This window comes from Mastomys coucha, unplaced genomic scaffold (assembly GCF_008632895.1).
Source record: "Mastomys coucha isolate ucsf_1 unplaced genomic scaffold, UCSF_Mcou_1 pScaffold18, whole genome shotgun sequence".
NCBI classification, from domain to species: domain Eukaryota; kingdom Metazoa; phylum Chordata; class Mammalia; order Rodentia; family Muridae; genus Mastomys; species Mastomys coucha.
The window spans coordinates 91,854,794-91,867,510 of record NW_022196900.1 but is presented as its reverse complement, the minus strand read 5'-3'; the positions used below and the strand labels follow the sequence as shown (position 1 = coordinate 91,867,510).

The 12,717-nt window shown below is 49.6% G+C and overlaps 1 protein-coding gene and 1 non-coding gene across 5 annotated transcripts in view; one reads left to right on the top strand and one right to left on the bottom strand.

Annotated features, from left to right (window-relative positions):
* The window catches only part of Nipal3 (NIPA like domain containing 3), a 40,499-nt gene that overhangs the window by 16,231 nt on the left and 11,551 nt on the right, over positions 1 to 12,717 (top strand). For all 4 annotated transcript variants that reach the window (XM_031379063.1, XM_031379062.1, XM_031379061.1 and 1 more), the window contains 4 exons: positions 2,070 to 2,241; positions 4,190 to 4,249; positions 7,524 to 7,669; positions 9,772 to 9,868. In XM_031379063.1, the coding sequence (XP_031234923.1) occupies positions 2,070 to 2,241; positions 4,190 to 4,249; positions 7,524 to 7,669; positions 9,772 to 9,868 (475 nt within the window). The remainder of the gene's footprint in view (positions 1 to 2,069; positions 2,242 to 4,189; positions 4,250 to 7,523; positions 7,670 to 9,771; positions 9,869 to 12,717) is intronic.
* LOC116097209 lies at positions 12,285 to 12,391 on the bottom strand. The gene has a single exon (XR_004121271.1). It is a non-coding gene; the product is annotated as a U6 spliceosomal RNA (small nuclear RNA).

Here is a 12,717-nt window from a genome sequence, read left to right as displayed (position 1 = left end):
CCTGGAACTCACTCTGTAGACCAGGCTGGCCTCGAACTCAGAAATCTGCCTGTCTCCGCCTCCCAAGTGCTCAGCTCTGATTCTCATACCGTCCATGCTTCATGTCTCAGGGAAGGAGGCTGCCGCAGTTACTGTAGAGCCTCCACTGCACCCAGACTGATCGTGACCACAGCTGTGCTGTGGAGCGAGCTGGCAGCTTGAAGAGCTTCCCCTGAGGACCAGGGAACTGATACACCTGTGTCCCCAGGCTGGTGGCCACTTTGGTAGATGGCAATAGGAGTCAGTGGGTAAATGGTCTCCGTTAGATCTCTCAGAAGTTCTCTGAGGCCCTAAAGCCCCAGGGACCTTAAGAGCTAAGTCTCATCAGCACAGCCCTCATTCGTTAGCCTGTCTGCCTGCCTGCCTTCCCTTCCCCCTCCCCACTTATACCTTCTAGAATCATCTCCCACATATACTCCCCAGGTCTCAGGGGCTGCTTCTGGGAAGCCAAGTCATAGACCTGGCACTGCTAACCCTGAGAAATCCCATAATGCACCAAGTGCCCCCTACTTCTAAGAGCCAAGAGCTGCCTACTTCTGGGTCAGGCACAGGGCTGCCATGATTCTCAGCAGCATACCGTGAAAGAGTCTCTGTTTCCGCCACGTGGTATCTGAGCTGCTTGCTGGCTTGTTTTCTTCTCCCCAGACCAGTCTCCCTGAACATTCCTGTGTTCTGTAGCCTGTAGCCCCCACGACCTTCTTCCTGTCTTCTTCAGTTACGGTCTCAGTTTCTGTGTCTTAAGTTCGTATTTCCAGAAGGAAAGAACATTAGTTCATGCTGGAGTCTCTCATCTGCTCCCTATTGTCCGCAAACCCACCAATCGAGAGCTGCCACCCTTCTGCAGGAGGGTGTGGCTCACCGAGCATCCACATGCAGGGATTTCTGGGAATGGCAGCCAGGAGGAGGTCACCCCAAGGACTCAGCCAAAGCAGGGACCTTGGACCTAGACTGCAGTTCCCTTGTGGAGTGCTTTAGGGATGCTTGTTTCTAAACCAGGCACGGTGGCTCGCGCCTGTAATCCCAGCATTCACGAGGCAGGGCGGGTAGATTTCTTTTTCAGATTCCTCTACTTTTGCGCACGTAAGTGTTTGTCTTTACGTCTGTGTGCCACGGGTATGCCTGTGTCTGTGGATGTCAGGAGAGGGAACTCTACCTCCCAGAATTAGAGTTACAGGTGGTTTATAAGCCGTCACCTGGGTGCTGGGAACTAAACACAGGTTCTCTGTAAAAGCAACACATGCCCTGAACCATCTCTGTGCCCTGAGGATTGAAATTTCAAGATCTTCTTGGGCTATGTGAGACGGTATTGAGAGTGGGGAGGGGGCTTACTGGTAGCCTTGCAGGCATGAGAACCTAAATTCAATCCTTAGAAGGGATATAAAAACCCGTTGTGGTAGCACACATTTGTAATCCACAGACAGGTGGATGGCTGGAACTCACTGGCAAGCCAGCTGAGCCTACTTGTTACGCCCAGACCACTGAGTCACTCTGTCTAAAAAACCATGATGAAAGATGCTTTCGGGCTGGAGAGATGGCTCAGCTGTTAAGAGCACTGACTGCTCTTCCGAAGGTCCTGAGTTCAAATCCCAGCAACTACATGGTGGCTCACAATCATCTGTAAAGACGCCCTCTTCTGGTGTGTCTGAAGATAGCTACTTACACATACTTACATATAATGATAAATAAATCTTAAAAAAAAAAAAGAAAGAAAGATGCTTTCTCTGGTCTCCATACTCACACACAAACACACATACAAATGTGTGTGCACACCCACATACCTATGAACATGTATCCCCTATACACACATATATACATACATATCCATATACATGTGACTGTCCACACACACAGACACACACAAATCTCAAGAAATCTCAACCATTTCAAGGTTCTACCCACATGTCCCCCAAGCCCCACTCAGACCCACAGAAATGGTTTTTAAAGGTGGAATGTCAGCTTGGATTCCTTCACCAGAGCCTTTCATTTTCTCAAAACCTCTTGTCAAACTGCATTCCTTCTTGGCCTTGTAGAAATACTGCCACATCCGCCTGGCAGGCTCCAAGGACCCCCGAGCCTACTTCAAGACCAAGACATGGTGGCTGGGGCTGCTCCTGCTGCTGCTGGGGGAGCTGGGCGTGTTCGCCTCCTACGCCTTCGCTCCACTGTCGCTCATCGTCCCCCTCAGTGCTGTCTCTGTGATAGGTAAGCCCCAACCTTCTCATCACCCAGAACGAGGCTCAGAGCACTCACATTAAAAAAAGCCACTCTTAGGGCCAGCCATTGCAGTACCTATCCTTAATCCCAGCACTTGGGAGGCAGAGACAGGTGTGTCTCTGTGAGTTCGAGGCCAGCCTTGCTCTCTCCTGCTCGAAAGAAAGCAGAGAATCTTGGTGTCTTCGTTCTCCTTGAACTCAAAGGTGGTCTTCACTGAAGGGAGGGGCTGTGTATGACACACCGTGGTAACCGCCCCTCCCGGACTCAGGGGAAGACATCATTAATCAATCACAGCTCTCCCACCAGCCAGCCTAGGTGGGAGTTCAGAATTCTCTGCTCTGTAGGCAGTCACTACCAATTATAAGAAATTGGCAAAGTGGGGAACGCGATTGGATTTCGGAATTGCTGTTAGAAGAACTTCCCCTGGTAGGGCAGGGCTGGTAACCTGACAGTTTACAGAAGCAGAGCTGACTTTTTCCCAGCCAGTATCTTCTTTTAAGTGTTGAGGATGAATCCCAGGCCCTTGTGCATGCTGGGAAATTGCTTTACCAATTAGCTACTAGGCTGGACCAGTATTTTTCTCTTTTTCCAGTGTTTTTCCTAAGGTGGTTTGACTGTCTCTAGTTAAGGCAATTCCTTTGGCCATCCCACCTTCCTCCGTGGTCCTCTGGATTGCTTCCTGCATTCAGGCCCCCACCCAGCCCCATTGATAGAATTACATCCCTGTCTCTGTTCTGCCCAGTGCTGGGGTCTCCAAAGACCCCTTGGGGCCTTCGTTCACAGTGAGGCATAAGTGACTGAGTGGCCAACGCTGTGTATAGGAGTCTTTGCTTTCAAAGAAGTAACCAAATTCTTCAAACTTAGAGGCCAGGGATGAGGGCCTGGTTGGTACCAGGCCCTGGTTTTGAACCCCATTGCCACGATAAATAAGTAAGTAAGGTAAATTATGACAAGATTGGGGGGACAGTCAGCTACTAGATTTTAAGGGGTTCATTGGGCTACAGAGGCCACCCAGTGAGAAATAAATTTAACACAGTAACAGCTCATCCACTGGCCCCTGTGGATTTTCTGTCACTGTTCAATAACAAGAATTGTTTCATTATGAGCATTTACTGTGTGATAAATGATTTGCATATAGAATCTTATTGTCCTGTAACTCAGAGAAGTAGTAGTTTTCAGCGGGGTTTGTGGAGCGATTCTGGGGTGGGAAGGGAAGCAAAGAGGAAGGTGGTGGTGATGGGTGTGGTCACTGAGGCCAGAGGGAAGGTTCTTTCAGAGTTTGTGAACTGCATGGTGTAGGTGTGTCTGCTCACCAGTGGCCTCCTGAATGTGTGGCAGAATATGATGCAGACAGGCCCAGAACACCTTCTCGTAGAAGACTGCCACAGTGACTTACCCAGGGTTACCGGGCCAGCAGAGGCAGAGCTGGGCTAGTAATGGAGCCATTCACAGTAGCTGCCTGGCCTGCCTAGTAGGATGATCACAGGAGTTTAAAGTTGTGACCCTGCAGTCATCCGGGAGGGTTGAGCATCATGGGAGGGGGAGGATACAGTAGTAGAAGAAGAAGGGCTCTGGCCACCACCATCCTGAGTTCAAATCTTACCCCTTTTGCCTCAGTATTCCTATTTATTAAAGAAGACCAACAGTAGTACCCACCTCACAGGGTGAACATGCCAAAAGCCATTACCTCTAGTACAGTGGGCCCTCTCGGTCCAGGGCCCTGGCTTATGTGGAATCCCATAGAAGGTTCCAGAAGACCCCCTCTCCCAGATGGAGTGGCTGAGGCTGAAAGAGAGCAAGTTCTAAAGGACTCTGGGGAACATGTGGAATATGTGCAAGAGGCTGCATGGAAATGAGCCACCTGGAGAGTATGGGTAAGAGGCACTCTCTGCCTGGCACCAGCCTCACTCCTCTCTCTGTGTTTGGCTTTTTCCAGCAAGCGCCATCATCGGAATCATATTCATCAAAGAAAAATGGAAACCTAAGGACTTTGTGAGTAAGTCTCTGATGAAGCCCCTACCTAACCTTCACCCCTTCCACCCCCTCCATTACCACCCCCACCATGGAGGATGCTCTGACACCCCCTCCCCTCTGGGGTCCATGCTCCTGGGATGTTATGTTAAATAACCTAAGCCCAGCTTCCTATCAGAATTGTCTGTGGCCCAATAGAAAATTATCCTTCCCTCATTCCTGCAGTCAATGCTGCTTGGGCCTTTGTCGTTGGAGACCTAGAAAACCCCAGTGGCAGGCGCACACATACCCACCATGGAGTTTTAAATCCACAGGAGTCAAACCTAGAAGCCAGAAACCCTTAGTTCATTATGAATAAAGCTGAGTTTGAGCTCACAGCCCAGTGAACCTGCTCATAGTCCCCCAAAATATCCCTCAGCTCAGCTAGACATGGGCCTAAGATAACATCTGGGTTTACAGAGTCTAGATATTGACCCAGAAGTATTGTCTCATACTATTTAGAAGCACAGAAGGGAGAAAAAAGATGGAAGTCCCCGTGTTTAATTATTTTTTATAGATAACCCTAACCAACTGAGAAACATGGACCCTGTAGATAAAGGGGAGATAGTGTTGTTAATCAAGGTCACACTGTGTTGTAGGGTGTGGCAGTAGGACCGTGGAGCACTGCTCTCAGGAGATTGTAAGCTGATGTGAGGAGTGTGTGCTAGCCCACAGCTGGTCAGGTCTAAGCTGGACCTTCTCCACTGGAGTATGATAGGACACCAGGGAAGGGACACAGGACTCTTACTCTCCACTCTGTCCTGGGTCCCACTGATGGTCCCCATCCAGCCTCTGGGCAGACTAACAACAGCCCTGCGGCTGTTCCTTACAAGTAGGTTAAGTAGCAGTTGGGAAGGGACAAAGTCATTCTTAAAAGTTACCCTTTCGCTGGGCAGTGGTGGCACACGCCTTTAATCCCAGCACTTGGGAGGCAGAGGCAGGCAGATTTCTGAGTTCGAGGCCAGCCTGGTCTACAGAGTGAGTTCCAGGACAGCCAGGGCTACACAGAGAAACCCTGTCTTGAAAAAAAAAAAGTTCCCCTTTGGACTTTATGTTTGCTTTGGGAGTCTCATTTCCTTCTTAGCTTATCCACAGAGGAATTCTCGGTCGGAACTTCCCTGTAAAATGCACATAAAGGCCACCGTGCAGGGACTGAGGGTGTGGCTCAGTGGGAGAGCTTGCCCAGTGCTCAAGGTTCTGTGTTCCACTCCCAGTACTGAAAAACCAAAAAGTGGACATAGTCCCGCGCCCCGCCCCCACGCCACCCCCAAAAAAGGCCTACAAAACATTAAGCGTAACCAGGAACGCAAACAGAGCCCTTACGCCAGACTTCTCAACCTGCGGGGTGAAATGACCTTTTCACAGGGGTCACATATCAGATAGCATGCGTATCAGATGTTTATATTACAATTCATAACCGTAGCAATGTGACAATATGAAATAGCTTCTTGGTTGGGGCACAGTCTGTATAACCCAAGGCGGCAGACAGTGCCAGCAGCAGTGCAGTGGATGCTTGGGTTGTGGTCCCATGGTCCACTGCTAGGCAGGCAAGAGTGAATGAGCCCAGATGGCACAGGACACAGACGGGCCTCACAAACACCTGCTGGGTGTCCCAAAGAGACCCCACAGGTCCACATCTATAAAAAGCCTAAGCAGTCGACATCCTCAGTGTTGCTCAAAGTGGGGCCATGCTGCCTGTGGTGGGCTGTGGGAACTGAGGCACTCCTGATGTCTCCTGTCTGTCTTGGGTGCTGAGGACATGGGTGTGGTACCCCAGCTTACTTCGAGAATCTTACTTCCTGTGTGCACGCACATGTCAACCTTCGAGAATCTTACTTCCTGTGTGCACGCACATGTCAACCTTCGTTAGGTTTTGGTTTTGGTTTGGTTTGGTTTTTTTTTGGTTTGGGTTTGGTTGGTTGATTGGTTGGTTTTCCAACCAACCAAATCAATCAGGATTTTTTTCTGTGTAGCTCTGGCTATCCTGGAACTCATTCTGGCCCCCAACTCAGAAATCCTCCTTCCTCTGCCTCCCAAATACAGGGATTAAAGGTGTGTGCCACCACAGCTGGTTTTAAGATTTTTAGAATGGCATTTATGAGAATGAATGAGCACAAAGTTCATGATACGCATGTGTGAAGTGGTCCTGATGCACCTCTCCCTGTTAACATTATAGAAATACTCCATGCATGATGTCACATACCTACGACTTCATACAGGTGGCATACAAATACACACACACATACACATAAATAAAAAAAGTCTTAAAACAATGGGCTGCTTTTACAGAGGACGTGGGACTGGTTCTAAGCACTCACATGACAGCTCACAACCACCTGTAACTCCGTGTAGGCAAAACACCCACACAAAATGAATTTTTAGCAGTGGTGGCGCACGCCTTTAGTCCCAGCACTTGGGAGGCAGAGGCAGGCAGATTTCTGAGTTCAAGGCCAGCCTGGTCTACAGAGTGACTTCCAGGACAGCCAGGGCTACACAGAGAAACCCTGTCTCAAAAGACAAAAAACAAACAAACAAAAAAAAATTGTAAAATTAATCAGGTCAAGTAAGAAAACAATATATTAAACACACATACATTAAGGGGACCTGGACAGAGGGCTCAGTGGTTAAGAGCACTTAGTGTTCTTGCAAAGGACCTGGGTTCGATCCCCAGCACCGACATGGTGGCTCACAGCTGTCTATAACTCCAGTTCCAGGGGATCTGATGCCCTCTGACCTCTGAAGGCACCAGGACTCTTTATTTAGTGCTGCTTACTGCCCTGCTCCCTGTGGTTTGCTCAGCCTGCTTTCTTATAGAACCACAAGCCCAGGCATGGCCCCACCCACAGCCCAGGCATGGCCCCACCCACAGTGGGCTGGGCCCTCCCCATCAATCTGAGGCTTGCCTGCAGACTGATCATCCTGAGGCATTTTCTCAGTTAGGTTCCCTCACTTCAGATGACTCTAGCTTGTGTCAGGTTGACCTAAAAGTAGCCAGCACACAGGCAAAGACTGCCCTGACTCTTTAAGACCTCTCCTATGGCCGGGCGGTGGTGGCGCACGCCTTTAATCCCAGCACTTCGGAGGCAGAGGCAGGCGGATTTCTGAGTTTGAGGCCAGCCTGGTCTACAAAGTGAGCTCCAGGACAGCCAGGGCTATACAGAGAAACCCTGTCTCAAAAAACCAAAAAAAAAAAAAAAAGACCTCTTCTATGCACCTGGGCCCTGTCTGAGCCTCTGATTATCCTCCCTGCTTCCCCACAGGACGCTACATCTTGTCCTTTGTTGGCTGCGGTTTGGCGATCGTGGGCACCTACCTGCTAGTGACATTTGCACCCAACAGTCATGAGAAAATGACAGGCGAGAACATCGCCAGGCACCTTGTGAGCTGGCCTTTTCTCCTGTACATGGTAAGTAAAGGTGCTGTCCTGCTTGGACAAGTCAAGTCCCAGTCACTGGACCCTGGGGCAGTAGTCAAGTCCCAGTCACTGGACCCTGGACCCCGGGGAGGGGCCCAGCGGTTCGGATCACTGAGGCGCGGCATGACCACTGAGCTTACGGGGACATGCTTGGTTCACATGACATGCTGGTGCCACATCTGCCAGCCCTGGGTCCTCAGAGGGCTATGAAGGTGTGTGCACAACCTGTGTCTATGAAGGGCAAGGAGCAAAACAGAAATCCTGGGTAGTTGTCTCTGGGAGATGAAATTATGATGTACATTTTATTTCTGCTTTGTCGTTCTATATCCAAAATTTTGCCAACGTGCACCTGATTTTATCTTTATTTCTTGGTAGTACTAGAGATGAAGCCTAGGGATTCGCATACGCTAAGCAGGTTTTCCTGATGAGCTACACCCCTGGTCCACTTTTTTTAACTTCTTAAATTTTGAACCAGGAGCTTACTAAGTTGCTCAGGCTACCCTTAAACTTGCCATGTAACCCAGGCTGGCCTTAAGGTCTTCTGTCACCTGCCTCACTGGTGAGGCACAGAGTCATTTCAGGCAACAGGTGAAAACTGAGGAGTTAGTTACACACACACACACACACACACACACACACACACACACACACAGCCTCTGGAATGTTACTGTGTCAGTCTGAGTAGACCTGATTGGGTATCCACCAGTAATCTTGTGGAATCCGGCATGACTCCCCCCTAACACCAGGCTAGCTTACAGACTGACAAAAACCTGTGACTGCTAGGTAAGATGCCCCCACTGGGACTGAGAGCAGCACCCAGGAGACATGGGAGACCTGGAGCTGATGGCCTCCAGTTAAAATCTCTCACCTTGGAATACTCGTTTGCTGGTGTTCTCCTGTTAGCATGGGTTCCGGCTGGCAAGGGAGCTGAGCCATCATTACATTTCCCTGCCTTAGCATTGCTGGGTGCTGGGTCTGACTCCCTTAGCGGACATACTGCCAGGCATCTAGGCTTTGAGGGGGGGTTAGAAAGAGCACGAGGCTGACGGTAGGCAGGTAGGCGTTCTCAAACTGCAAGCCTAGAATCAGCTACTAGGGAATTTCTGTTGCTGAAGCGGCTTTGCCATGCAGCGCTTTCGGCTTCCAGCCCCGTACAGCATGGTCTACTGGGAAAGAGTATGGACCCTTAGAAAGGTTTCTGAGGTTCACATCATTGGCTAGGTGGGTTGTAACGGTCCCCACCTCACAATACTTTGGGATGTAAGGAGCTGTATGTGGTGGCCATGCTAAGCACAGTATCTGGCCCGTGGTGAGAGTTCGCCCAGTGTAGCACTGACTGGTGCTCTGTAAATGGAGTCATCTCTACTGTGCAGATGATGCGGCAGAGGTGTGGGGATGTGTAGACTTGCCCACGGTCACATAAGCAATTTAGAGATAGATGCAATGGCAGCCTGAATCTCCCAGTCTCACCACATAGCCCAGGCTAGCCTGCGACTCAGAATCCTCCCAGATCCCAGGATTACAGGCATGGGCCACACACCCAGCTATTGCCTTCCTCTATCTACTCTGGGAGCTGTGCCCAGCTGAGGCTTGGTGACAAAGAATGGACACCTGTTCCTTGACCAAATGGCTCCTGGAGTGAGTGTCTCATTCTGGGGTGGCGTTTTGCCTTTTGTTGGTTTTGTGGGGTTTTTTGTTTTTGGTTTGGTTTGGTTTTTTTGGTGCTAGATATAGAGCCCGGGGCCAGGAATGTCCCTAAAAAGTACTCTGCCATTTATCTGCACAAAACCACTTTTTACTTTCTTATTCCGAGACCTAAGTTACCCAGGCTTCCTTTGAACTCACCATACAGTCCAGGCCGGTCTTGAACTCTCAACCCTCCTACCACAGCCTCCATCCTAAATGTGCCACTGGGCCCAACAGGCACCTTCCTCTTTCTCTACTCAGACACACACACACACACACACACACACACACACACACACTCACTCACTCACTCACTCACTCACTCACTCACTCACTCACTCACGGCTTGGGCCAGGGAATACACACTGAATTCCAGACTAAATGCTTGATCACTGATGTCCCCACAGCTGGTGGCAATCATCCTGTTCTGTCTGCTGCTATACTTCTACAAGGAGAAGAACGCCAACAGCATCGTTGTGATTCTCCTCCTGGTGGCCCTGCTTGGTAAGCAGCACCTGGATCCATGGGGCTCATGGGGCTGTAGGCTCTGGCTACAGACAAGTGTCCAGAATTGAAGGCCAAATGGAGGGACTCAGAGAGGGCTGTCTGGAGAGAGATAATAATGAGCAGACACGGGGTCAAGAGTCACGTGAGTGTGGTCAGTGACCCAACAGGAGCAGGAAGGACTCAGGGTGAAATAGGTGAGGTCAGAGGTCACCTCAGAGCAACCCCTGAGCTGTCCAGCAGCACTCTCAAAGGATGGGATGGGATAGGATAGAATAGGATGGGATGGGATGGGATGGGATGGGATAGACAGCGGGCAGGAATGGAGCCAGAGCAGACAGATTTTCTTTACTTTAACGGGAAGGGTGATGAGTGGGAAGATAGCCCCCAGACTGAGGCATGGATGCTATGTGTCACCCAGTGCCCAACAGGGCAGGAGGGCACCACTTCCTGTTAGCCCCCTGGCCACCCGGTGGCTCTCCTTTACACAACGCTACCCAATGGACAATGAAAATACACAAAGGTTGGGAGGAAGGCTAGCTGATACAAGCATAGGTGCCCACATGTGCTATTCCCCCAGTCCCACCTGGGGGACAGGGCCCCCAAAACATGCAGATATTTGTCACTGGCTGGCATTATTTGGTCTACTTCTTAAAGCAGTTTTATTGAAATAGAATTCATATGCCACACGGCTCCTCTACTCAAGGTAAGCCGCTGTACAGACTTCACTATCGTCACAGGCTTGCACAGTCTAATGCTAGAACATTTTCACCCCCAAAATAAACCCTGGGCTCATTACTGGTGGCTTCCATCCCCCCTCTTCCTAGCCCCAGGCAACCACTAGCCTACCTTCTGTGTATAAATGCACCTTTGTGAACCTTATAAATTCTATAAGTGCAATTACATCCTAGCGTGGTTCTTTGTATTGAGATAGAGTCTCTGGTGGCCTAGGCCGACCTTGAAGTCCCTCTGTTGCCACCTTGAACCTCTGATCCTCCCGCTGGCATCTCCTGAGTGCTGGGACCTGAGCCCACCCCAGTTAGGCAGTGCTGGGGACTGAGCCAGGCTATGTGGATGCTAGACAAGCCCCTACCAACTGAGGCGCATCTTCAGCTGGTATTATTTTTATTATTTTATGTATATGTGTTTTGCCTGTGTGTACATCTGGGTGCCACATTCATGCCTGGTGCCCAAGGAAGTGATGAGACTCCATGTGGATGCTGGGAATTGAACCCTGACCCCTTGCAACAGCAAGAGTGGTTCTCTTAACCACCAAGCCAACTGTCCAGTTGCCTGCCTTTTTTTTTTTTTTAATCTTGTTTTGTAGACAGCTGGCCTTGAATTCTCAATCCTCCCTACCTTGGCCTCCTAAGCACTGGGATGACAGGTGCACCCTGGCCCCATGAGGCCTTTCTGTAACTAGCTTGTTTCAACAAAGCCTTCTTAGGTGTGCCCATGTTGCAGCCTAAGCCATTTTTTTTTTTTTAGATTTTTTTTTTTATGTGTATGAGTATACCATTAGCTGTACAGGTAGTTGTGAGCCACCATGTGGTTGCTGGGATTTGAGCTCAGGACCTTTGGAAGAGCAGTCAGTGTTCTTAACTGCTGAGCCATCTCTCCAGCCCAGCCTAAGCCGTTCCTGTTCCTCTTGACTTTGGTTTTGGCGGCTAGGACCTGACTCGTCAGCATCTCTTCCCTCACGGCCCATCCGCTGTTTGGTGACATGGACAGCGTACCGATGAGTGCCTGCAAACTAGTGCGATGGCGGAGGGCCCCAGAAGGCACCGTGTGGTATATGGTTAGCACAAGAAAGCCAATGAGGTAGCTGACAGAAAGAGGAGGCAAAGCAGCTCAGCCCTCCCTTGCTTCTCCTAAGTCCACTTTGGCAGGTGTGACACTGTGCAAGCTGAAGCCACTTGGAAGTCGGCAATGGGTCTCCGTAGTATGGTGGTCATGATAGGCACGGGATGTGTTAGGAGGAAACACCATCTTCCTTCCACCTTCAAATCCAGTTACATTTTTTTCCCTTTTTTTAAAAAAGATATATTTATGCCAGGTAGTGGTGGCGCTCGCCTTTAATCCCAGCACCCAGGAGGCAAAGGCAGGCAGATTTCTAAGTTCAAGGCCAGCCTGGTCTACAGAGTGAGTTCCAGGACAGCCAGGGCTATACAGAGAAACCCTGTCTCAAAAAAAAGAAAAAGAAAAAGAAAAAAGATATATTTATTTTATGTATATGAGTACACTGTAGCTGTCTTCAGACACACCAGAAGAGGGGGTTAGATTCCATTACAGATGGTTATGAGCCACCATGTGGTTGCTGGGAATTGAACTCAGGACCTCTGGAAGAGCAGTCAGTGCTCTTAACCGCTGAGCCATCTCTCCAGCCCCAGTTAGGTTTCTTTTCTTTTCTTTTTTTTTAAATATGGAACGCTTCACGAATTTGCATGGCATCCTTGCACAGGGGCCATGCTAGTCTTCTCTGTATCATTCCAATTTTAATATACGTGCTGCTAAAGCGAGCACCCCAAGTGAGTTAGATTTCTTGTGTGTGTTTTATAACACATAATGTGCACACATGCAATCATATACGTACGTTCTTACATAGCAATAATTTTGAAGAACTAAAGATATGTTAGATGTGATTTTGCATAAGGCTACATAACACTAGAGACTTCTGGGAGTGAAGAAATATACAGAAGGGGCTGGGGTTTAGTCAATACAGTGCTTGAGGACCTGAGTTTGCATTCCCCCGCACCCACATAAAAAGCCAGGCACAGGGTGTGCCCCTGCAGTCCTGGCACTAGGGAGTTGGAGGCAGGAGCATCGCTGGTCCTCAGCCAGTCTAGCCA